This window comes from Crocuta crocuta, unplaced genomic scaffold (assembly GCF_008692635.1).
Source record: "Crocuta crocuta isolate KB4526 unplaced genomic scaffold, BGI_CrCroc_1.0 scaffold1318, whole genome shotgun sequence".
Lineage (NCBI taxonomy): Eukaryota > Metazoa > Chordata > Mammalia > Carnivora > Hyaenidae > Crocuta > Crocuta crocuta.
Window position 1 is genome coordinate 128,435 of NW_027533110.1, and position 25,726 is coordinate 154,160.

At 53.8% G+C, this 25,726-nt stretch overlaps 1 protein-coding gene across 1 annotated transcript in view; it reads right to left on the bottom strand.

The window, feature by feature from the left end:
- Positions 1 to 4,451: 4,451 nt before the first annotated feature.
- The window catches only part of XKR5 (XK related 5), a 23,302-nt gene continuing 2,027 nt past the window's right edge, over positions 4,452 to 25,726 (bottom strand). Inside the window, 8 exon segments of the mRNA XM_077746214.1 lie at positions 4,452 to 6,013; positions 8,453 to 8,564; positions 15,118 to 15,271; positions 17,244 to 17,406; positions 18,314 to 18,442; positions 19,361 to 19,397; positions 19,536 to 19,722; positions 24,964 to 25,155. Coding sequence (XP_077602340.1) covers positions 4,857 to 6,013; positions 8,453 to 8,564; positions 15,118 to 15,271; positions 17,244 to 17,406; positions 18,314 to 18,442; positions 19,361 to 19,397; positions 19,536 to 19,722; positions 24,964 to 25,155 — 2,131 coding nt within the window. The 3' untranslated portion in view covers positions 4,452 to 4,856.

Below are 25,726 nucleotides of genomic sequence, written 5' to 3' on the forward strand. Positions count from 1 at the left end.
AAAGAGAGCAAGCAGACTGAGGTTTCAAGTAAAATCCTTTCTCAATGCTTAAGATGCCTCAGTTTAATCCCTTAAAATGCCGCAGTTTAATCCGCATTTAGCTTGAGAATGGATTCAGGCAGCAGCTCCAAAGGAATGTAGGCACCTCAGGGTTGGCGCGGCAGAATGTAGCACGAAAAACCAAGCGATCCGCTACTCTGGCACTCAGTTTCAGAGGTGAACGTATCCTCTGGTCTTTGGACGCGTAAGCAGAGCGAGGGATTTCACGGGTGTTTAGGTCCCCCCGTGGGAGGCTGCTGCAGAGGGCAGCCCACCCCCACCCCCCACCCCAGCCTGTCCACAGGCTCTCGATGGCTCTGCAGACACCTCTTCTCTCTGTTAGAAGAGGGAAAGGACACAGGAGGGAAGGGACTGGGAGGCCCCTCTGGGGAGCTGGGGCGCCCTATCTGAGCCCCCACATAATGCCCGATCCAAGGGCCTCCCTCGCTGGATCTTCACTCAGGTGGCTGTCCAAGGACTGTGAAAACCACTACGAGGAACTGGTAAGTGGGGCTCCTGGGGGGCTCAGTCGGTGAAGTGTCTGACTCTTGATTTCAGCTCAGGGCATGATCTCATGGTTTGTGAGTTCGAGCCCTGCACTGGGCTCTGTGCTAATAGTATGGAGGCTGCTTGGGATGGGATTTTCTCTCTCTCTCTCTCTCTCAAAAATAAACATTTAAAACAAACAAAAACTGCCTGGGGTCACAAGAAAAGAAGGAGTACAGACTCAAAACTAAGGCACAAGTGGCCAAGGCGAGAGCCAAAGCCATTGTCGAGGAACCCCGCTGACAAGTCTGTGGTTGAAAGAAAATGGGGATCAAACCTCTCTCTTGACTTAAGTAAAGTATGTCATGACATGCATATCAGACCTAGGTCTGCAGTCATAAACACCGAGGCTTTGGGATGTGATAGAGGCTGCTTCCGGGTTTGTAAACTCAGAGACTTGTTCGATGTGCACTAACCGTTTCCGCCATGGTGAACCCCGCAGCCCTGAAGTCGGGGGCCGGGGGCCAAAGGGACCGGGCATGAGTGAAGGGAGGGTAGCGGCCTGTGACAGCAGCGGACTATCGAGGTACCCCTGCCCCACACACGCGGGTCGTGGCCACGTGACTTGTGGAAGCCACAGAATGTGGGCGGGACTGGTGCGTGGCACACGTCCACCAGCCCCTCTGGAAATTTCTGCACGTCGGCCGCTCCTGTTCCCTGGGACGCAGAGCACGTGTTACTTTACCGGCAATCCAAGGCAGAGTGAAAGTACATGCTTCCTGTTTCAGGCCACCGAGGTGTTCATCTGGCCCTGCTCTGAAAGAAGGAACCTCACCGAATCTCATCACATCTGATTCCACTCCAGGGATGCAGGTCTGTGCAACTTACAAAGCAGCTGTGATAACGCGTCCAAGAACTGGCTTGGTTCTAGGCTCCCTTCTGATGTCGTAAGAGCGCAGGAGACGTAAAACCTCCATTCTTATTTTTCTGGCTGTTTTTTTTCTTTTTTTCAATTGAGGTATAACTGACATACATTAGTTTCAGGTAGACATCATGATGATCTGATGTTGGCATATATTACAAAATGACCACAGCAAGTCTAGTTAACATCTGTTATAGTTTTCTCTCCTTTTTTTTTTTTTTTCAAATTTATTTATTTATCTTGAGAGAGAGAAAGAGAGAATCCCAAGCAGGCTGTGCACTGACAGAGCAAAGCCCAACACGGGGCTTGAACCCATGCACCGTGAGATCATGACCTGAGCTGAAACCGAGTGTCGGTTGCCTAATGGACTAAGCCACCCAGGTGCCTCAATTTTTTTCCTCCTTCTTAATAGAAGTATGTTCAAAGAATTATCTTTAAAGCAGCAAGGATCACAGAAAGATAGTAACCATCGGTCCAGAATCTAAGTAACTAGGTAGCTAGAAATAATTGTTTTATTCTCCTCTTGTATGAGGGGCAAGAGACATGGAGAGCAGACATACTGACAATGGCCATCGCCCGGGGGCTGCAAAGTCACCTTGTGTAGACTGTGTTGAGTCCCGTCCTCAGCACAGGTCTGACCCAGGTAGTGGTGGTAGAACAGGGCCCGCCCAGGTGCTTCCTTCCTTCCCGTCACCACGGCACAGAGCACACAGTGTGGACGGCACAGGCCGGCTGAAGCTGGAGTGCCCTCCCGGGTCCCCCTCGGGGCAGAGGCAGCAAGCTGGGGTGCTCCCCAACCCCTCCTCGGTTTCTGGAGCTCCACCCCACAACTCTGCAAACAGTCCCTTTGTTGAGCTTCCCGTTACCCCACGCGAGCGTAAGAGAGGCCGTGAATTTCTGAAGATCAGAGTCTTCTGCTAAAAAGCCAGGGAGGGTGAGACGGTTTTACCAACTCCCACGTCCAAAGTGGCGATTCAGTGGGCACCGGGCTGGCTCAGTGGTAGAGCACGTAGGTCCTGAGCTCGAGGTTGTGTGTTCGAGGCCCACGCTGGGAGTACAGATGACTTTGAGAGTAAAAATAAACAACAAAACCAAAATGGCTATTCAGAGGCTATGCTTGTGAGAAGTAAAATCCTTAGCCATCTTGGAAAAACCTAGAAATTCAATTCCACTTAACAGGTGTTTATGAGTGCTTGCCCTGAGCCGTCCATCAGACTGGGCCTCGCCAGGGCAAACAGCTGAGTTAGAGAGCCTACTTCAAGCACTTACAATCACTGTAGAAACACATGAGCCCACCCTGGTTCCTATAGGTTCTGGATAGCTCGGGCTTTCCCTGCTTTTTAGAAACAGCAGTGAAGGGGGTGCCTGGGTGTCTCAGTAGGGTAAGTGTCTGACTTTAGCTCAGGTTATGAACTCGCATTTCCTGAGTTCAACTTCCGCATCAGGCTCTGTGCTGACAGACCAGATCCTGGAGCCTGCTTCAGATTCTGTGTCTCCCCCTTTCTCAAAAATAAAGATTAAAAAAAAAAGAAAGAAAAAGAAATAGCAGTGAAGGTAGTGTTTGTCCGGTCTGTGTTGTTTACAGATCCTAGAAACCCATTTGTTGCATCCAATGTGGCTTCATGCAGTAAGAAGGAAGAAAACCAGCCAGGCAGGTGCAATCGCAGACATAAATACTCTTGGAGCAAATGCCAGGGGAGCGGCACATGTGTTTTAACGTTCTGAGTGATGGCCGTTTACGGAGGCAGTGATGTGAATAGAACAGATCCAGTATATCATGCTTAGCTTAGCAAGCAGCTGTTATGCTCCTACTGATATTCTATTCTAAGGTCAGCCTCTGGGAGCCTGACTGGTGCCCACAGTCAGGTCACGTGTTTTGTGGGAAACAAACGATCTCATACAACATTAGCCTCACATGAAGCCATGTGGAGCCTGTGGTAGGAGACAAAAGCCCCCATTCTCTGACTTCTTACTGAGCCCCCCCACCGTGGGGTACACTCCCCCTTTTGCGAGGGGTCACGAGCCCAGCTGCTTCAATTCCAGGTGGCTCCTCGATGCTCTTGACCTGAGGGGCTTGGACCTTCCTTCTAAAAGTGTCACACTTGGGCCCCATGCATCCTGAGCACAACGATTAGGACAGGTAGTGGAGAAAAGTAGACCCCTGTGCCCAGTAACCCCGTCTTCAAGGTAGCAAGGGCACCCAGTCCTCGGCGAGACATTGGCACGGAGGGGGAAGGCAGATGTCCCGGCTCAGAGAGGTGCCTTTCATTGTCCTGGGCAGAGTTGCTGATGCTCATGCATGCCATCTTTGACCAAACCCTACTTGGGCCCCAGGACCTTTCAACAGGGTCTACTTCCATGTTTCTCTCTTTGTCCAATTTTAGCAAGAATCCTTCTGTATGTAGACGGTCAAACTCCCTAGACACCCCCACCCTATCCCCAGGTGAGCTCTGGCCGCCTGGCCCGCCTCCAGCAGGAATCCTGTTGGGCGGCGTTAGTCAGAACCTTCCCTCAGCCCCTCGGGCTTCCTCAGTACCTTTCCATCCACTGACCCCCACCTGCTCCTGGCCTCTCGGGTCCCACTTGTCCGTGTTGTATCTGGAGCTGAGCCCGGCTGCAGACTTTTCTGTCTTCCCCGCTGCAATAGTCCTCGGTACCATCTGTTTGCATTGCTGGAGCTACTGTCCGGCTCTGGCTTTTCTCTGACGCTCCTCCGCCGGGCAGTGGCCTGAAGTCCTTTGTCGTTACCTGTTGTACCGAGAGTTCTGAGCCATTGGTATATGTGGCCAGCAACAGGGACAACAGGTGGTCCAGCAGCTGGCCACGAAGCCACGCTACACTTCCCCTTTGGGCCTTGAATATTGTCCCTGAACCCAGAGGTGTTTGTAAAGGTAAAATGGACGCCTGGCCCTCCACGTGGGGACCACCTTCTGCTTCAGTGGCTTATGACTGAGTTTTTAAATCTTTTTTTAAATGTTTACTTATTTATTTTGAGAGAGAGAGAGAGAGACCACGGAGTTACATAAAACACACCACAAATATACTGTTAAGAGACCCATAACCACTTTGTGTCAGCAGAAGCAAACTGTAACGAGAACTCAGAATAAAACGGAACTCTGGGCTTGACCTCTGCGTCTCCTGGAAGCCGTAGTGACAACGTAAGATTCAATTAAATTGAAAAACCGGGATCACATCGCTGGTAAAAGGAGGTGGGCAATTTTGACGGGAAGCCCCATCCCCCGCTCCCACAGCGGGACAGGAGAGTGTGTTCTGTGCACATGTGTGCACGTGGCGTTTGCGGGGAGCGCAGAAATAGTCGGTCCAGCTCCTTCAAATGCTTCAGTTGTGCCAACAGGTCTGGAGGGGGTTACACGGAGGGCGTAGGTGTCTGAACCGGGGGCCTCCGGTCTCAAATCTCCAGCGTGACTTGCCCGCCTCTTGCCTTACCCGCAGGGGCTGCGGTCACATGGACACACGGTGTGGCCCTCCGGCCGCAGTCCCCATGGGCAGGCTCACACTTGGGGGTGGACGTGAGGCAGGGCTCGTCTGCGGGCCTCAGGCTCACCTGTTGCAATGCCAGCCATGTCCCAGCAGCGGCAGGGAGATTCGGGTCCCCCGGGGGCTCCTGCTGCCCCCCACGCGCTGAGCCGCCCAGGGGTCCGGTGGCCAAGCCCGTGCTGGGGCGGAAGCTTCTGGAGCGGCCCGGGCCCAGGATGGGGCTGATGTTGGCCATGGTGGCAGGGAAGGGCCGGGTGGCCGGCCGAGGGGAGGGCACTGCCCTCCTCCCACACAGGGGCGTCTGCAGAGCCGCCTGGCTGTCTTCCCGCTGTGGGGACGTGGCCCCCTCGGCCGTGGCACCGAAGTACAGTGTGGCGCTCTCCTGTCCTCCCCCTCCTCCCCGGCCACCCGCACCCTTGCCCTGCAACGGAGAAACAGCCTCGGCTCCTTCCGTGGCGCTGCCCTCCCTCGGTGCAGCTGGCCGCTGCTGGCCGGGAGCCTCATCCGGACTATTGCCGGCTGAAGAGATGTAACTTGAGGTTCCCAGCAGGTCGGCCTCTGCTTTCCAGACAACTTCACAGCCTTTGTCTGAGGAGAGGTGGTCGAGGGGTGACGATGGGAGCCCCTGCTGGGAAGCCCGGGGTGGCCTCGGCTGGCTGTAGTGCCAGCCCAACCCCCGCTGAGGGGGACCTAAGAAGCCAGGACCAACTTGTCCAAAGGCTGCGTTGATCTTGGACACATTTCCTGTTTTGAGGGCAAGTTTCAGCAACAGCCAGTGATGGTGACTGAGGAAAGAGTCTTCCTGAGCAACCTGGCTTTCCAGCCCAGCCTCCGGGGGTCCCCACTGTGGGCTAGGGGCCCTACCCAGACCTGTTAGCTCATGCCCTTCCTGCGGGCGGGCGCCCGGGCTCCCTAGCCCCTCTCCAGCTGTGGCCGAGGCCTGCGGAGAAGGTTCTCCCTCTGCTTTATCACCTGCTGCGACGCCGTGGGCCTTCCGCACCAAGCCCCGCCAGACGTCTGCGGACTTGGGGTGTAGCAGGCTGTAATAAGTCACCAGCGAGACGCTGCCTGTTAAAGAAGAGAAGGAGGAGTCAAGGTCATGTTCTTTGAAGTCCTGTATCCTCCTCGTGGCTTGAGAATTCCAGACTCTGGAATTCTGAACAGATGACTGTAACTGGGCTCCCAAACAGGACTCTTGCTGGAGTATCAGATCTATATGTTTTGGGGGGCATTTAAGTAGGCCCCAGCTTCTGCAGGCTGCAGATATGCCTGACCTGGAAATAGTAATAGCCAAGTTCAATCCTGTTGATTCTATGACTTCTTCCTCGAGGGCGCCTCTGGGCACTCTAGGTATGTAGGCGGCGGGGGGTGGGGGGCGCATAGGCACATGTTACATGTGTATGTAGGTGCATGTGTGTCAAGTGTCTGCTAGAAACAGAGAAGAGACAGAGGCAGATCACAAGCAGGGGAGGGGCAGAGAGAGGGGGAGACACAGAATCGGAAGCAGCTCCAGGCTCCCAGCTGTCAGCACAGAGCCCGACGCGGGGCTCAGACTCACAGACCACGAGATGATGACCTGAGCCAAAGTCTGACGCTTGACCACCTGAGCCACCCAAGGGCCCCTCACTTTCAAGTAACAGAACGAATACTCAGAAGGCAGAGCCATCCACACGGCAGCCAACAGACTCCAGAGCTCGAGGAGGGGGTGGTCAGGATAACCTCAAAAACAAGCCCCAAGGAAAGGCTGAACACATCCATCAAAAAGCCCGTATCAAGGAATTTCCACGAGCAGTAGCAACACTTCCTCTGTGCATAAACATCTTAATCATACTGTTGTCAGCGTAATTTATTTTGATCAGAAGTGTTGACGACGGCAATAATTTCTTTAACAGAGCATTCCAGGGGCCTCCCACGTTATTTCCAGTTTCCTGTTGTACTAGATCGAGTGCTTGGTTTCAGGGCACTCACTATAAACAGCAAGGAGCCTGAAGCCGGAGAGGGGGTCAGAGCCCCAGAGGAGCTGGCAGGCGGCAGCGCGACGGAGCTGGGGGCGGGGGGGGCTCACACACGGTCCCGTGGACCCTCTCCCTGTACTTCTGGGGGATGNTTCCTGTGGGGTGAGTGTCGGCCCTGCCGCGGGCGCCCCTCAAACCATTTCTACCCGCCATTCTGAACTCACAATGCTGGTGGGCGAAGGGTCACTCATCTTTTATAATGAGCCACCCAAGGTCAGAAAAGGGAACTAACTCCCCTTATCAGCCAAGTCCACAGTACACACGTTTTATGAGTAGCCTTTCAGCCAGCCCACGTCATTCACAGGGTTATGGGTTACAACCCTCGGCTGGCATGCAGTAGGAACTCAATAAAAGTTGGTCAAGGGCTCTCAAGCTGTGAGCTAGTGCTGCCTGTTTGTACCTGTGTACCTTTGGGGTGCCTGGGGGGCTGAGACAGTGGAGCGTCTGACTTCGGCTCAGGTCATGATCTCATGGTTCATGAGTTCGAGTCCTGCATCGGGCTCTGTGCGGACAGCCCGGAGCCTGGAGCTGCTTCGGATTCTGTGTCTCCCACTCTCTGCCCCTCCCCCGCCTGTGCACTCCATCTCTCAATAATAAGTAAGTAAACATAAAAAACGTTTATAAAGCCTGTGTGCCTTGGACTAGAGCTCACCCACCGTCTTCCTGCTGAGGGCTCCCTCCGGGGCCACCTGGGAGTCGGGGTTTGGGCAGCTCCGGAAAGAGGGGGAGAAGGATCGGCAGGTGGCTCTGTCTGAGCCCTGGAGCTGACCCTTGTCCCCAGCTCCCCGCTCACTGTGCCCTGGGCCACCGCGCTGAGAATGAAAACACCCTCGCTCTCTCCCTCCTTTATTTTCATTTCCCAGGAATGGCCAGGAACCCCCTTCTCAGCTCCCGTCCACCTGTGAAGCCAGGTTAACGCCGCGGGCAAGGTGTGCTCTGAGTCACGCGTTCATTCACAAAGCCAAGCTGACCATCTGAACTGCCAGGCCCCGGGCAGACGCCGGGCGGGAGCAGGGTGTGCGTCCCAGGTCTGCCACCTGCACGGTGTCTGATCTTACAGCACATTATTTAGCTTCCTCTGTGCCACCCTCCTCAGCTCTGGACTGGGGGAAATCTGGCACCCGTGTCGTGGGGTTCCCGTCGGCAGACAGCACGCGGCGTCATGGGGGATCCCTGCTCTGCTCCCCGATGCTGGGGTGCTGAGGTGGAAAGCAGAGGGGAGTCACGGCTGGACCCCAGCAGAACCCCGAGGGGGATGCCCTGCCCACAAGTCCGTTTTGCTAGAGCGCACAGCGCGGGCATCTGCTTGGGTTCCGGATGGAGGCCGCGTCCAGTTGCTGATGTCCTGGTGGGGCCACAACCGGAGGCACAGTGAGCTCCACGCCTTGGTCTCCAGCTCACCACTGCTGGGCATAGTCTCCTGCTTTTGGTGTTAGTTTATATTGTAAAGAAAAAAGCGGGGGGTGGAGAGGGAGGGAACATCGGGCCTTACCGATCAGAAATCCAGACAGGACTCCGGCGACGGTCCACAGGCTGGTCTGGGAGGCCCCCTGGAGAAAGTCGGTGGCCAACAGCAAAAGGATGATGTTCTCCAGCAGCATGATCTACGGGGCCCAAAGGGAGAGTCACCACCGAAAGTCATGTGCACACGGCCTCGGGGACGCTCATCCTAAATTCCGCCGCGGTGTCCTTCAGCATTGGAGGCTCCGTCCTCAATGCCCACCTGGGTGCCCACGGCTGACCCCGCCCCCCAACAGCAGCAGGGTCAAGGTCTGAGAGAGCTTCTCTGGCAAAGGGGGAATTCTCCCTCTTCTCAATGCAGCTCATTAAAATGTCTGCAGAATCATAACTGCACATGGAACGTAAGGGCAGAGCCCACGTGGCTATTGGGGCTCCCTTTGCTGAGTCAGGTGGGCTGAGGGAGGGGACTTTTATTTCCAGTTTTAGACATTTCACATTCTCATGTTGAGTGCACGTGTGTCTTAGTTTTATCGTGCAATAATTAAAAGTATCTGCAGAGCTCATAACGCCATTAAATTCCTGAAATCCAGTACACTAGTGTCATAAACTTTTATAATGACATTAGTGTCGTTTGTTCAATTATGTGCCTCTTTAGAGGTAAATTTGGCCTGTGGCCCAAGTGACAGCAAGGGAAGGCACTCCTGCTGGCTGAAAATGGAGCCTTCCTCCATGGTCCAAAATGGCGGCCACTCTTACAGAAGGCTCTTCCTACCCCCATCCAGGCTGGCTTCTTAACTCTGGTTGCCAGTTTTTATATATATATTTATATATTATTTATATATATTTATATATTATTTATATATTTATATTATATATATTTTTTAAAATACATNGTTCGAGTCCTGCATCGGGCTCTGTGCGGACAGCCCGGAGCCTGGAGCTGCTTCGGATTCTGTGTCTCCCACTCTCTGCCCCTCCCCCGCCTGTGCACTCCATCTCTCAATAATAAGTAAGTAAACATAAAAAACGTTTATAAAGCCTGTGTGCCTTGGACTAGAGCTCACCCACCGTCTTCCTGCTGAGGGCTCCCTCCTCCCGGGGCCACCTGGGAGTCGGGGTTTGGGCAGCTCCGGAAAGAGGGGGAGAAGGATCGGCAGGTGGCTCTGTCTGAGCCCTGGAGCTGACCCTTGTCCCNAACTAAACTCTAATACTGTTAGGCCAAAAGTCTTGGAAATTTTTGCCACGGTCATTCATGGGCACCATTTTAACTCCAGGAAAGTCAGCTAAGAAGAGAATCGAAACTGTTATTAAGAGCTGCTCAACAACCCTAAGGATGCCCACTGTCCCCAGGCCTGGGGAGCTCTGGGCAGCAGTGTTTCCAAGGTTCAGGACACATATTTCAGCAATAAGTGGCATTACCCACTGGCCCAGTCCACAAAAGGTGGGGTTTCTCTCTGCTCCTTACATTAACCACGTCTCATCAGCTATCTGGTCTGTTGAGCCCAATCCGTATGTTTGTCTCAAATCCATTGCCTTTTGCCTGTCCTTCCTGCCATTTTCATAGTGTGACCCTGTCACTTCCTGTCTGGGTCCTGTCCCCTCTGCCTTCGTGACCCATCCACAATCTCTCCTCCACACCACTGCCTGGTGATCTGCTTCACCTGTAGATCAGACCTTGTCACCTCCCCCAACACACCTCGAGACAGCCCCATCTCAGCCTAGGGCCACCAAGACCCCACCCCCGATCATGCAGGCAATCCTGTTTACAGAGCATCCCCGAGTTCCCTTTCCAGAACCATCCTCCAACATGCGGCTCCCACAATGACTACAGATGTGATGGGCCACAAGTGCTGCCTGGCTGCCCAGATGCCGGTAAAACAGTATTCTGGAGTGTGTCCATGACGGTGTTTCCAGAAGAGGTTAGCGTTTCAATCAGTACACCGAGTAAAGACCATGACCCTCGGCAGTGCAGGTGGGCCCCGTCCAATCTGTGTGTGTGTGGGGGGGTCCCAACAGAAGAAGACAGTGAAGGAAGGCAAATCCTCTCTCTTCTTGAGCTGAGACACCCATCTTCTCCTGTCCTTGGACAATGGGCTCCTAGCGCTTGGTCCTCTGGACTCAGACTGAATTACACCACGTTTTCCTGGTTCTCCGGCTTCTAGACAGCATACTGTGTCCCACCTCAGCCTCCATGATCACATGAGCCAATCCCCATAATAACCCCTCTTAAGTATTTCTACATACCCTACGGGTTCTGTCTCTCCAGAGAACCCTGACTGATACGATGACATTCCGCTGACAGACTCTCCTCGACCAAAGCTGACACAGAAGGCATCTCGAAGCCCTCTCCTTGATCAGCCTCAAGCTGGTCAAAGTACAGCAAATACTTCTATCGCCGCTCCACTCTCTCCTCACCCCTACACGTTGAGAGAACAAACACTAACACAGCTCCTAACCACTCACGGCTGCATCCCTAAGGTGAGGACCCTGGCCCCAATCAAGTTTCTGCCTAAGGAAGCGAACACTGCTGGGAAGATTTCCTCTTCGTTCCAGCCGAAGTCTGGGGAAAGGCAGGTAGGCCCTGACCCCCCTCTTAGACCTATTACTTTAGAAAGCTTGTAAGTGCAGGGGTGCCTGTGTGGCTCAGTGGGTTCAGCGTCCAACTCTGGACTTCGGCTCAGGTCATGATCTCACGGTTTTGTGAGTTCAAGCCCTGCATCAGGCTCTGAGCTGACAGTGTGGAGGCTACTTGGGATTCTCTCTCTCTGTCCCTCCCCTGCTCGGGCTGTCTCTGTCTCTCTCAGAATAAACGGAAGGAAGGAAGGAAGGAAGGAAGGAAGGAAGGAAGGAAGGAAGGAAGGAAGGAAGGAAAGAAGGAAGCTTAGGCATACAAATCCTTTCTCTGTGTCTCTGAGGTGTAAGTTGTCTGCCATCCAGAATGGCCTCCTCAAGGACCTGAGAGCAGTCTCTTTGAACTGCTAACATTCAAGATCAGCCTGCAGGCCTGGCAGGCGGGGTTGGGGGCGGTGGGGAGCTTGCTCTAACTTGCATGAACTACAGCCTCCTGTCATTCAGATACAAGAAGTGAGGGCCTCCCGATAAATGCCAGCAAACTAGATATCACAGTCCAATTAAGCTTCCCTTTCCCACTTGCCATACATTTCCTTTCCCTTGACCTGCTCAAACGTCCCCTCCACATCCCCAGCGTCCCTTTAACATATGCACGCACCTCTGCACAAACAGACGCGGTGGGCTCCTGCCGGACCCTCTTCCCTGCTGCGATGGACTTCATTAGCTCTGTTTTCATCACCTTTATTTTTTTTAATTTTTTAAAATATTTGCTTATTTTTGAGAGAGAGAGAGAGAGAGAGAGAGACAGCGTGAGCAGAGGAGGGTCAGAGAGAGGGAGACACAGAATCTGAAGCAGCTCCAGGCTCTGAGCTGTCAGCACAGAGCCCGACATGGGGCTCGAACCCACAAACCGTGCGATCCTGACCTCAGCTGCGGCCGGACAGTTAACCGACTGAGCCACCAGTCGGCGCCCCTGAGGTGCCCCTCACTGCATTAACTAGGGGCCTGGTCCAGCTTATCCTCGGTGCCACCGCACGCGTGTTCCTGGGGACTCCTTGGTACTTCGTGTTTTGCTTCTGTAGCGTTTTCCTGAAACGCCCCGGAGCCCTCACCACGCCTGCTTCGGGCCACGTTCAGCTCGGAGACCCGGCTGCACCGCCTGCCGTGGCCGCTGGTCCTCCTGCAGGTGTCTGAGCGTCATCTCTCTGGCCACAGCGGCTGCGTCCACGGGTCTGCGTCTCTGGCCCCTGAGAATCGACCTGCCCACACCCTGGCATCGGATCCCCTGCTGGCGCACGAAGGAGGCCGTGTGCGCAGGCTCAGCTGAACAAACGGGTGGCATGTGGGAGGGGTCACACCTGGCTTTCCCCTTCCCACACCCCCAGGGGCCGGTTTCCACCTGTGGGGCAGAAGGCAGGTGAACGTTCTCCATTGGGCTGACCATCGGCACCATGTGATGCGCTTCTGAAATGCCGACTCCAGGCCCCACTCGGACCTGCTGGGTGGAGCCGCTGACGTGGCGCCTGCGACCCGACTTTGAAGAGGCTCCCGAGTGCCGGTGACAATCACCCAGGCTGAGACGTGGTCCCACAGTGGCCCCAAGGCCTTTCAGCTCAATGCTCCCGGCTCCCTGCCCGGCCACCACTGGCCCCACAGCATCAGACCACGCTGTCTGAGCAGATCCCTGACCGTTCCACGCCTCAGTGTCTGCATCTGTAAAATGGGTTTCGGTTCATCGAGTGTGGTGAGAAAGAAGATAGTTAATGAATGAGCTTAGAACAGCACCTGGTGGTTTGGGGCGCCTGGGTGGCTTAGTCGGTTAAGCATCCGGCTTTCGCTTAGGTCATGATCTCGCGGTTCGTGGGTTCGAGCCCCGCGTCGGGCTCTGTGCTGACTGCCAGCTCAGAGCCTGGAGCCTGTTTCAGTCTGTGACTCCCTCTCTCTCTGACCCTCCCCTCCTCATGCTGTCTCTCTCTCTCAGAAATAAATTTTAAAAAACATTAAAATTTTGGGGCGCCTGGGTGGCTTAGTTGGTTAAGCGTCCGACTTTCGCTTAGGTCATGATCTCGCGGTTCGTGGGTTCGAGCCCCGCGTCGGGCTCTGTGCTGACTGCCAGCTCAGAGCCTGGAGCCTGTTTCAGTCTGTGACTCCCTCTCTCTCTGACCCTCCCCTGCTCATGCTGTCTCTCTCTCTCTCTCTTCTAGAAATAAATAAAACATTAAAAAAAAAAAAAAAAGAACAGCGCCTGGTGCTGGACGACCCTGCCCGAGCTGTTAGCTGTACTAAGGGTTCCGTTAGGATTCCCAGGGTCTGAAGGTGAGAACAAGAGGTCTCAGGACAGGAACTCATCACGGCACAGGACCTACAGGAATACAAACGCTTTGTGCTTTTGTCGAGTGAATCAGTGAGAGAATTCCAGAGGTCCCTGCTTTGACCTTGGAGACAGGTTTCCATTATTCAAGCAAAGCCGTTAGCCATTAAAATCCAGAGCGACCCCAAGCCCCCAGGCCCATCCCCCTTAGCAAGTGGATGTCCAAGTAGCCTGCGGTCTTCTGGCTTCTGGAACAGCAGCAACAGAGGCAGGTGCAGCGTTAACTTTCTCTTCGGCGACGCTGCACACTTCACCCCAAAGGAGTGACATTCCGTCGGGGCCGGGGCTCCTGTCTCTCCCAGGGAAGGCGCCTGCTGGGGACGGCGCGGCAGGCCTGACGATGGAGCGGTGTTGGCAGGAGGCTGGGACCAGACGCCCGGGGATCAGGGCCCCGCCTGGGCAACCTCGCTGGCCAGCCCGTGACCCTGGACGTGCCAGGTCACCTCCGTGGGTGGAGTCCCCAGCTGTGACGAGCCCGCAGGAGTGAGGCTGCGCGGGAGGCTGGACAGTAAACATACCTGCATCTGAGGAGTCCGCCTTCTGCCTGCGGGGCCAGCGACGGATCTTCCGGAGCCGCGAATGTGACCCCTCTCTGGATGCACAGGCTCCTCAGCAGCCCGCCCTCCTCCCGCACAGCGACATGGTGTACCGTTATTCCTGGGTCTCAGACGGGGAAATCGAGGTCTGGAGCGGCTCCATACCACGTCCTGCACCACGAATCCTCACGGTCTGTGGGCCCCGTAGCCTGTGGGGTTGATAAGCCACTCGGGGCTCCCCTAAAAACAAGAGGTGACCAAACCACCCGCTGCCTCCTAGACACTTCCGTGGGCTCATGGCTCCATCCTGGAAGGCCCCTGAGAGTCTCCTCCGCTTTCTAGCGCCAACAATGGCCACGATGTGTTGGTTATTTGGTGCCAGATTATGTATTTGGTCTTCAATGTGGGCCCTGAGAAGCGGGCGGAGCCTATAAAACCATCGCAGGAATGTGAGAGGCCCTGTTCCTAAAGTGCGATGAGAAAACAGCTTCAGGGCATTTAAATCCTCGGCCAAGTGCATTGGTGACAGTAAATGGTGAGCCACAGCTCCAACGCAAGCGCCCATCCCCAAACCTGTGTTCTGCGGCGCTGGCTGCATTTTCTCTCCGTTGCTCTTTGCCATGCAGCTAACCTGCCCCCTTCTAGACGGGGGCGCCTCTGGTCGCCCGACAGGAAGTGATCCCCGCCACACCCGTGAGTTCACACCGGCTTGGCTACTAGGACTTACCCACATTCTGCCTCGTGGGCTGCTTATTTGGGAATGGAGCCCATCCCCCCACTGGGCCAGAAGGCGGCCCGATGACAGGCATTCTGTCACCTCCGTGGTTTTTGCAACATCCTAGGAACCAGCATGGAACTCGGTGATGACTGAGCCGATTAACTAGGATGCTGCGTAAATGACATGACACAGGTGAGCTGCGATTATAGTTATCAGATGTAGGCAGTTGTTCAAAAAACACAGTTCCTACTACGTGAACTGTGTGGCAACAACTGGATGTCAGACTACGATGTTCGGAGCCTGTCACTGTCAAGATAGTGATTCCTTTCAGGATTTTTCCTAAGACCAAGCTACTTCTTCTTCAGTAGATTCAGGTGCACAAGTACACACAGGCCCACATGTACACACTCACACACGTGTGCACACACTCACACACGCGTCCCTCTATACATATGAAATTTATGAAGTTAGGAGTCAAGAAAGCCATCTCTGCCACTTGCCATATAGAACACGGCCATGCGATTTCTGGAAGGGCCGTCCCAGACGTTGAGGTAGCAGAGGATGTACACGGCCCCCACCAGCAGGTTGAACAGCCTCCAATGGCAGGTGCTGTCGATGATGTTGCTTTGCTGTGCCAGGAGCCAGCAGACTCAGCTTCCGAGACGAGCGACCAAAACCCAGGAGGGATCTGCAACTTTTATCACCAGTAGCTTTTATCTTTGCCCAAAGTATCTCACCTGGTCCTCGTAAAGGGCAGTTGAACAATTTGGGGACCAGCACACAAAAGTTAGCTTCAAGGACACCTCCCAGACACTACGTACTGATGCCCTTCCAGTTACAGGAGGTGTTTAAGGAGGCTGTTACGAACCCCATGCCTATTTTTTTTTTTTGAGAGAAAGAGGGTGCAAGTGAGAGAGGGGTACAGAGAGAGGGACAGAGAGGGAAGCCAGGCTTGTGCTGACCTGATGCGGGGCTTGAACTTACAAGCTGTGAGATCATGACCTCCGAAGTCGGATACTTAACCAACCAACTGAGCCACCCAGGCGCCTCGGGCTCATTATATTTTAAATCACTGGTTCAAGAGCTGAAAGCCTCCACATCCAATGGAAAGATCTGTATGTGGTCCAGCTATAATTTTTATTCCTATATTTTAAGATGAATAATATCTTACTGAAGTTTGTGCTGAATTTCAAAAAATGAATAAAAAAGCCAATGTCTCTTTAGGAGCACAATTTCTTTCAAAAATTTCTCCTTCCTGCCAACAAGGGTATTAACACTTGTTCTAGGCCTCAGTGTAAATATTTCTCAGTGCCTCCTGTTCTCTTAAAACGTGAGTACACTTCCTTCTAACAGAGTGTATTCCCTGATGGCCGGAAGAGATACTTCTGCTCGGTGGGGGACACTGAGACCCCACAATGCTCCTGCAGGGTCAGGTAGACCCCCTTGACACTATTCACATCCACGTACCTAGACTGAGGTGGGGGTGAGAGGTGGGCTCAGGGGAGGTACCCTATTTGAAACAGACAAGATGTCGCAAATCAGCATTCAGAAGAAATGGAGGGCTCTCAGAAGCTGGGCCCCCTATCACAGTATGTAGTGGGTATTTTTGTGTTAGATCAGGATAGGCGGGGACCCTATGCCTCCCTCCTGTTTTTCTACAGAAGGATCTCAGCCGTGATACGGGACATGGTCTTTGGAGGAGTGCTCCGAGCACCTGTAGCTGTGGTCTGGAGCCGGCCGGGCTGAGGGCTGGGCTATCTAAGTCACAGGAGCGTGTCTCCAGAGAGACAGCCACCATATACCGGCCCCTCCCCGCACCCCCGTGGCGGATGGGGTCTATTTCTTCAAGCTCTGGACTGTGGACGGGTCATTACTACTTTGACAGGTATTATACAGCAGAAGCCGTGCTGACCCAGGGCTCGGCTGGCCTTAGGGGGCCGGCAGCGTCCCTCTGATGTCTCCTGGAACCCCCATCCACCGTGTCCACGCCCAGCCTGCTCTGCTGAGGAGAAAGGGCACATGGGCACCCATACAGACTGAGGCCGCCGTCTGTATGCCCAGCCCAGTAGAGCCTCCTTATGAATTCCTACAGCGCCCACCTGAGGCCCCCTGAGCAGGAACGCCCATGGCCCCTCAGAAGGGAGTACGATGGTGGTAAATGGTTACTTTAAGGCATTAAGTTCTTCGTACGTATGTGATGAATCACTAAATTCTATTCCTGAAATCTTATGACACTACATGTTAACTAACGTGGATTTAAGTTAAAAATAATAATAAAAAGGGGCGCCTGGGTGGCTTAGTCGGTTAAGCGTCCGACTTTCGCTCAGGTCATGATCTCGCGGTTCGTGGGTTCGAGCCCCGCGTCGGGCTCTGTGCTGGCTGCCAGCTCAGAGCCTGGAGCCTGTTTCAGTCTGTGACTCCCTCTCTCTCTGACCCTCCCCTGCTCATGCTGTCTCTCTCTCTCTCTCTCCTAGAAATAAAAAAAATAAAAAAATAAAACATTTAAAAAAATAATAATAATAAAAAATAAACACATAAATGATGGGGGATAAAATAAAATGCATCCAACAAAACAGAAGGCGTTCCATCCCGGCTGGTCTGTTACACACAGCGACAGCCGCGGAACACGCTCCACTCACCTCCAAACACGAGAGCCCAGGCGCGGTGAGCGCGGAAGAAGAGAAGCAGACTGAGGACGCGGGCGCCCAGCATGCCCATCCTCCAGAGCTGCTGGCAGAGCAGGGCGGCCCAGGGCGCGGTGGTGCGGGGAGGGGGGCCNNGTGCCGGGGCTGGGCAGGGACACGTGTGCACACGCACAGCGGACGGTCCTCTGCACAACGCAGGGCGTGCGCTTTCCCGGCACGCGAGCGGGGCCCTTCCCTTCCAGGCCCTTTGAGAAAAGCGCGGGGTCACTGACCCTCGCGGCCCTCCGCCCAAGCTCTGTGTAAGGACGCAGCTGAAGGGGACGCCTGACCACGGAGCGCCATCCCAAAGTACTTGGCGCGCAAACTGTCTCCGTCCCGGTTTTCCGCAGCAGGACAGGCGTGGGGGACAGGCTTGGGGCGTGTTTTCTTGGAGCCAGTGTCCCTGCATATGGGGGTTTAGCCAGAGAAATAAAGTCAGAACACAGAGCGTGCCAGGCCGCACGATAAAGACGGACAGAAGCACAGCGCAGCCGTGAGTTCTAGGGCCGTCAGGTGAGCACACACAAATGTGGGCGCTCCCCAGAGAGGGGGAGGAGGAGGAGGCTGGCGGAGAGTCAAGAGGAGCCCAGGAGGAAATGGGAGGGGGGGAGACTACGCCATAGAAAATGCAGGCTGGCGACACGGTGACATGTTTCACGCACGAGATTTGCTCTCGGTGGGTTACGCCTCTGGCTGCATCAAGTTAGGCCAGTGCCTGAGGACACGGGAGAAACTGAGGCACGATGCCCCTGAGGGACAGCGTGTGGTCCCTTCCCGAGTACGCCCAGGGCCGTGTGACTATGCACCACCTCCGTCTTGTGGACTGACCCGCAAAGGAAGCCCACCTCAAACAGACGCCCATTTGGGCTGTCGTCTCATGCCAGCAAGCGCGGGCTGCCCCAATTCTCCCCAGCACGGGCAGATCTGGGGCTGCCAGGCTTTTCAAAGTCCCTCATTTCTACTCCCCTCGGGAAGCAGGGGGGTCTGTGCTCGGGGGTCGGACATGTCTCACCTGGCACCACGTCTGTGAAGTCCGAGGCGAGGAAAACGTGCGTTTGAAGCAGCAGGTGGGGCCCCGTCTGCAGGAGGGCTTCCAGGAGGCGGAGGGCCGATAGGTCGGCCTCCTGCAGCAGCAGCTGGCCTCGGCGGGAGGNTGAGCAAGGGCCCGGGTGCAGAGTCAGGCTGTGACAGCTTTCACAGGATGCCCACACCCCTTTTTCTGGGCTATCATATGCAGGATTCTAAAATTTTTAAAAATACTTTTTTTTTTTTGAGAGAGAGAGCAAGTGAGCATGAGCAGGGGAGGGGCAGAGAGAGAGAGAGAGACAGAATCCCAAGCAGGTTCCACATCNTGCATGGTCTGGAGCTACCCCCGGCCTGCGTCCTCCACCCCAGTACCTGTCGGGATGGGAATTAATTCACCCAACAAATGCATATTGCAAGGCACCATGCTGTCCTTGCTTCAGAGCGCAAGGGGATGAGCAAACCCGCGTCCTGGTCCTCACAGAACGGGGACCTCTGTGCTCTGAAACAGGGACGGGCACAGAGCCACACCGGGAAGGATGGGGGCTTTGCCGGGGACCGGCCGGAGAGACGCCTGGAGCGTGACCGGGAGGTGGGGCTCGGGTGGCGCTGCGAGGTAGCTCGGGGCCTGAATTTCAGGTCATGGGGTTTGGATTTTGTCCTGGAAACAAGAGGCACGTGTGTGGTGTCTGGGGCACGGGGTGACTGTGTTCGTGTGTGTATGTGACGGACTGAATGCGCGTGTCCTTCCAGAATTCTGTGCTGAAGCTCTGGTCCTCGGGGTAACAGTTCCAGGAGGTGGGGCGTCTGGGACGGAATTCGGTTTAGATGAGGCCCTGAGGCGGTCTCCCGGACGCGAGGCGTGCCCTCATGAGAGGAGGGGGCGCAGCCGCTCTCTGCCCCTCCGCTCACACGCGCCAGGGCCCGGCCGCGTGAGCCTGGCCTATGGTCACAGCGTATGTGTGTGTGAGTGTGTGTGTGTGTGTGTGTGTGTGTGCTGCAGAAATCAAGATCAGGAAGACAGCTGGTGCGATACTTCGAGCAGTAACGGCTGCAGGCCTGAGAACGGAGAACTGGGTGGGACGGAAGGGGGAGAAGGCGGACGGCCGGGGACCCGGTGACGGATAAGGGCGCTGCCACACAGGATGCTCCATAGTGACAGCAACAAGCCAGAGTCTGTGGGGGTGGCGCTAGACCGGCCGGGGGCATACGCCGTCCTCAGACGTGAGGCATTTGAGGACGGTGGACACGGCACACAGAGGCCCGGCTACTGATGACGAAGACTTGGGGACAGAGAGGCAGGGGCTGTAGCTGCAGGTCCAAGTGGCCACTGGAGACGACAGTAGAGATGGCAGCGGCCCAAGGACGGAGCCCTGGGGACCATCCCCACGGAGCGGCCTGCACGAGAAAGAGGAGGCAGGCCGGACCAGGAAGACAGAAGCAGGAAGCGAGGGGGGCCGGCTTTGGAAAGGACCGCGTGGTGGTCAACGTCAAGGGCACGAAGCTAACGGGACGCTGAGGGTCTGGAGACAGCCAGCTGCCAACTGCCTGGTCCCAGGAGGCGGGCCTGGCCCGGAGGACAGCAGGGAGGGGAGGCCAGTCCCCAGCGGTCAGCGGGACTCAGACCACAGGGACACACCAGCTCCCCCAGGCTGGGCGACATTCCTATGGTCCACGAAAAGGAATCAACACAAGAAAAAATAAATTAGGAAACGTTCCTGTACCTTTGTGTTTCCCATAAGCTCATCCTAGAAACCTCCGCCGATACTGCCCTGTGACGAAAGCTGTCTGGAAGGTGACACGGGTCACTCTCCGTCACCACCTGGCACCGTGGACTTTGGGTTTCCGCACAGGGGTCTCCCTCGTGCACCGGTGTCCCTCCCTCACGAGCAGGAACAATGGGGGGGGGTCACTACACCTGCCTCCAGCACCTGTCCACCAAGTCCACCTGGGATGCGAACCTGTCTTGTTCAAGTTAGGAAAGACTGGAAGTCATTTCAATTTACCTGCCCCTAAATCAGAGCACGACACACCTTCACATCACCTGAAAAGTTCCCTCGCTGAGGAGCTCCCCGGGACGCTGGCCGTGCAGAGGACAAGTCTCTGTGTGATCTCTGGCCAACATGTCCATGGTCAGGGCGGATGGGGTTGCTCTTCAAAATGGGCTTATTCATGGCTCTGAGGGCCCAGGAAAGATGCTAAGGAAAAATTTTCCTTTTTCATGACTGGGAATCCCAAAGCTGACTGATTTCTTACCGCACCTTTGAAGCTGTGATTTCTGACAGGAACATAATGTTAAGAAAAATAACAACAACACAGAAAGCCACAACTGTAAACATCAGGGGGTGTTTCCCTTTCAGTCCTGAATCATCTGCCCCCGAAGCCTTCACTAGTCTGAGGCGCATTTTCACTGGGCTTTCGCCACCTGCTGGAGACAGCAGAAGGCACAAAAGGAAAGCTGTTCTCTAGAAGCCCAAGGCTCCGCCGGGGAAAAGAAACCATATGCACGTGGAAAGTTTACGCAGGAAGAAAACTGTATGGCAGTGAGCGCTGTGGATGGTGGATCGTGGTTGGTGGGTTGTATGTAGTGGGTCGTAGTGGAACCAGCCTAGGAATGGAGGACAGAGTGGTCAGGGAGGGCTCCCAGGAAAGAAGGGGGCACGTACCTTGGACTGGCAGCCAGGGAGCAAGGTCTATGAGAGCATTTGTGGGGCTGGTGGGGTCCCCTGAAAGGTCGGCTCCATCATGGGGGCTTCATGATAGGTGAGGCAGGGGCCAGCCAGCAGGAGTCTCCTAGGGTCTAGCTGAGGGTTTGGGTCTCGTTTCTAAGAAATAAGAGCAGCCAGGGGGAATTCAGTCCACCTGGTTTTCTGAACGGGGACCTGGATCCTGTTGCAGATTGAGATCACTGGAGAGCCGCTGGGGGTGCCCAGGGTCAAAGCGGATGCCAGGTGGGGGCGGCCGGGGGCAGGGAGCGGACTGGTCAGTAGCTCCTGTCAAATCCCATCCTTGGGGTTGATGTCTCCAACTGGTCCTTGCTGGTTCCCTTGGATTTCCCACCGGCCCTTGGTCTCCCCCCAGCATTCCATTGCCTTTACTGTCCCCACAGCCATCTCCCTTAGCATCTCATTGGACTGTGTGAGTCCTTTGCTTACACCTTTCCAATGGGTCTCACATGCCTGGAGTAGAACACAAATTCCTTCCCTCGTGACAGGTCCCTGCAGGACGCAGCCCAATCTGCCTCCGATCTAGAAAATTCTTGCCCTTGGCTCACATTACAGCAAAGTGCTAGTTGACCAAGCACAGGATCTCTGCGAGCCTTTCTGCCTCCCCCACCTGCCTTGGAAACTGTTTTGAGTCCCATTTCCCTGTGATGAGTGATGTTGGCATTGGCTGTATTTTACATATCTTTAAATATAAGTAACCTTACAGTTCACCTCAACTTCCTCTTTAAGAACTTGTAGCTTCCACTAAAGAAAAATTTCTAAACCAGGAGAGATCCTAAGGTTGGGATGAATTAGACAGTCTTCCAATCGTTTCATGCCGAGGTTCCAAATGGATTCACACAGCCTTAAACCGTTTTTAAAAAGATGTCCACGGGGTACCTGAGGGGCTCAGTCGGGTAAGCGTCCAACATCAGCTCAGGTCATGATCTCAGAGTCCGTGGGTTCGAGCCCCACGTCGGGCTCTGTGCTGACAGCTCAGAGCCTGAAGCCCGCTTCAGATTCCGTATCTCTCTTTCTCTCTGCCCCTCCCCTGCCCGCACTATCTCTCTCTCTCTCTCTTTCAAAACTAAACATTAAAAAAAAAAAAAAAAAAANTCTCTGACCCTCCCCTGCTCACGCTGTCTCTCTCTCTCTCTCTCTCTCTCCTAGAAATAAATAAAACATTAAAAATATATATATTAAAAAAACTAAATGGAGAAAAGTGACTTTGTTTAAACAAGGGGTCACGAATGTCAGGGTCACTTGAATAGAATCAGATTTCACATCAATATAGTATCTATCATTGGGAATAAAAAATACATATATGTTTCAAGCCCTTGTATTTTTCATAAGCTACTTTGCCTTAGGAGGTTGTCTTTTGTTAGTTTTTCTGTTATTAGTAGATTCTCCTGCATTCAGTTATAAAGTCACTTAACGTGTGATCCATTCTTCAAAGTCGGTCAGGATTGTGCAAAGTGTGATTGTTTTGGCTCCTCCTACAGGTGATTCCCAAAACTGCACTTTTTCTGAAAGGCTGCTTCACAGGCTCCCTGAGAGTCTTGGCAAAATTGAGGTGCACTTAGAATAAGGACCCCACCTCACCCAGTTTTCTCTCTGGGAACCCAACCGGCCCGCTCCAGGATGAGCCACAGAATGGCTGCTTTCTGTTTCTACTTTGAAAGCTTTCTTCTACAGGAGTGGATTTCTGTTTGCGTGTTTGGATCTTGGAAACACAGCAAACCTCGTAGCTTCTGCTTGCACAGGCTGTTTATCAGACAAGGAGCCAAATTTGTGGCTCACGTCCATTTTCACATTATTCTGTTTTCTAGCATTATCACTCCTCTTCCTGACTTTTCTCATGTCTTTTTTTTTTTTTTTTTTTTTTTTTTTTTTTTTGGTCCTTGTAAAGTATGTGGGTGTTTTTTGGGTTTTTTTAAGTCCCTTTAAACTTACTTTTTTATACAGATGACTAGCTGTGTTTCCTGAGGTCTACTTTTCATGACTCTCTTCCCTTATCCATTTTAGTGTTTGAAAACACTAGTGTGTACCAGAAATTCAGCACCACTTACGAAACTGTGAGGGAATGTGGGGAAGAAAAGACTTTGGAGTCACAGGCAATGCTGGCAGCATGAATATGGACATATTGTGGGCCTGACACAGCCCATCCCTGAAGAGGGCACTGGACTGGATGGGCCCAAGTGTCCCCACACAGTCCCAGAAGGCAGATTTATCAGGCAATTATTCCGGAAGCTTCTCTCAAGTGATGAGCAAGATAATTTTCAATTACCAAATGTTTGGTTATCTATCCTCAAAGTCACATACATGATGACTACAGAGCACCGCAGCCCTTAAGTGGGTGTCCTACGAGGCTGGGCTGAAGGTACTGAAAATACCCACTATAGTGGGTGGTGCCCAGCACAAAGGCCTTGAACACAAAGGCCCAGCTTTGGGCAATATTGTGGCTGCCAATGTGCTTTTGGTGTCTTCAGAGACGGAGGGCTCCAGCTCTGAGCAGCCCAGTGAAATTTGGGGTGGTTGCTTAACGTCCTTATTAGATGCACCCACTATGTCCTATTTGAGATTCTACGCTGGGCAGAAAGGAGTCATTCCATTCTGAAACTGATTCCATATGAAGAATCAATGCCTCTTCAGACTCAGCAGAGAAATCAAAAACCTTATTTCAGCTCCTCCAGAGATAGCCTTGGGGAAAGGCTGAAGGCATAAGCCACCCCCAGTACAGCCCAAGATCTCAAACTTGCACTGACTTCCTGAACACCCTTCCAATCCTTGGCATCTAGAACTTAATGAACATTTGAGCTGCATTACTTTACTGGTATGATCCCCGAAATTTTCTCCCTTTTTAAAAAAGTTTATTTATTTATTGGGGGGGAGGGGCAGAGAGAGGGAGAGACAGGATCCCAAGGAAGCGCCGTGCTGTCAGTGTACAGCCTGATGTGGGGCTCAAACCCACGAACCATGAGATCATGACCTGAGCTGAGATTAAGAGTCAGAGGCACAGGGTGCCTGGGTGGCTCAGTCTGTTGAGCGTCCAACTTTGGTTCAGGTCATGATCTCACGGTGTGTGGGTTCGAGCCCCGCATTGGGCTTTGTGCTGACAGCCAGCTCAGAGCCTGGACCCTGCTTCAGACTCTGTGTCTCCCTCTCTCTCTGACCCTCCCCTGCTCACGCTGTCTCTCTCTCTCTCAGAAATAAATTTTTAAAAATTTTAAAAAAAGAAAAAAAAGAGTCAGATGCTTAAACTTCTGAGCACCCAGGAGCCCCATCTCCCTTTAAAAAAAAATTCCTGGCAGCTACGGGATTATGAGGTGGCCAAGAGCTGAAATTTGCCATTTACCTAAACCCATTGACATATCTCCCAACACTCCAGGTATCAAGGTACTCCCAGTGAAAACAGTATCTTACCTGCAGAGGTGAACCACAGGTAAGGCTACTGGGCACTAGATTCATTGAGGCTGTTTTATTGGGGGTGAGGGGGGTGGAGAAAACTGGGCGTGGTTCCCAAATGGCTTCATCCTGAAGGCAGTTCCACCGCCTCGTCTGTGGTTAAATCTAGATCACCTTCTTCAACTAAGGTAGTAGGGGCTTAATGCAACTTACTTAAGCCAGTCATCTTCTATGGCTCCAAAGCCTTGACCAACAAATGGGAACAAGACCAAGATAGAATTCAGCCCAACACAAGAAAAAGCTTTCAAAGGGTCACAGCTGCTTCTGGAAGGAGCCCCCCGATGATAGAGATGCTCAAGGAAGTGCCAGCTGGGAGAGGGGATGCCCGTAGCAGAGCGGGGGCTCAAAGCGGGGGCTTCGAGCATTCTCCCAACCCTAAACGTTTACAACCCTAAGGACAGAATACATCCGCTCCTGCTGCACTTATGAAATCAGGCTCCAGAGGTGAAAGGAGGCTGCCCGTCCTTACCGCTTCCACACGCCGAGCTGAAGGAGGTGTAGCGTGACCAACAAGCAATGACCTTGATGTCCGTCTGCTCGGAACCACTGATAGCTCAGGCCCTGGACCAAGAAGCCAGGCAGTAGCACGGAAAGGGCCAGCCACGCCCAGAGGAGCTGTCCCGTGGTGAAGTAGTAAACCACAGAGCACAGGCCTGCGGACCGAAGAGGAAAGACGAGGGTGACTGGAGGCTGGAGTGACTGTCAACCCTGCATCCCTGAAACCCAAAGGGCTCTCTGCTTGGCCCAGCCCAGGAGCCGGCAGAGCCCGTGGGTGTTCTAGACAGGCCGAGGTGGAGTGAGGAAACCTGGACCTTCCAGGGGACCCAAGAGATCATGGTCACACAGAGGGACAGCACACACAAAATACGTGGCCCCTGCTACGTGCACGGACAAATCTAATCCTCAGGGCAACTGGGTGGCTCATTTGGTTAAGCAACCAACTCTCAGCCCGGGTCGTGATCTCACTATCTCACTACTCATGAGTTCCAGCCACACCTGAGGCCCTGACAGAGCCTGGAGTCCGTTGGGATTTGGTTTTCCCTCTGTCTGCCCCTCCTCTGCTCATGCTCTCCCTCCCTCTCTCTCTCTCCTCTCCCTCAAAAATAAATAAACATTAATGTTTTTAAAATGCTAATCCTCTTTGGGGATTTATTTTTTAATTTTTGAGGAGGCTAGGGTAGAGGAACTCTTAGTGGAAAGAGTTAGACTAGTCTAGGTTGGGATGTACAGTC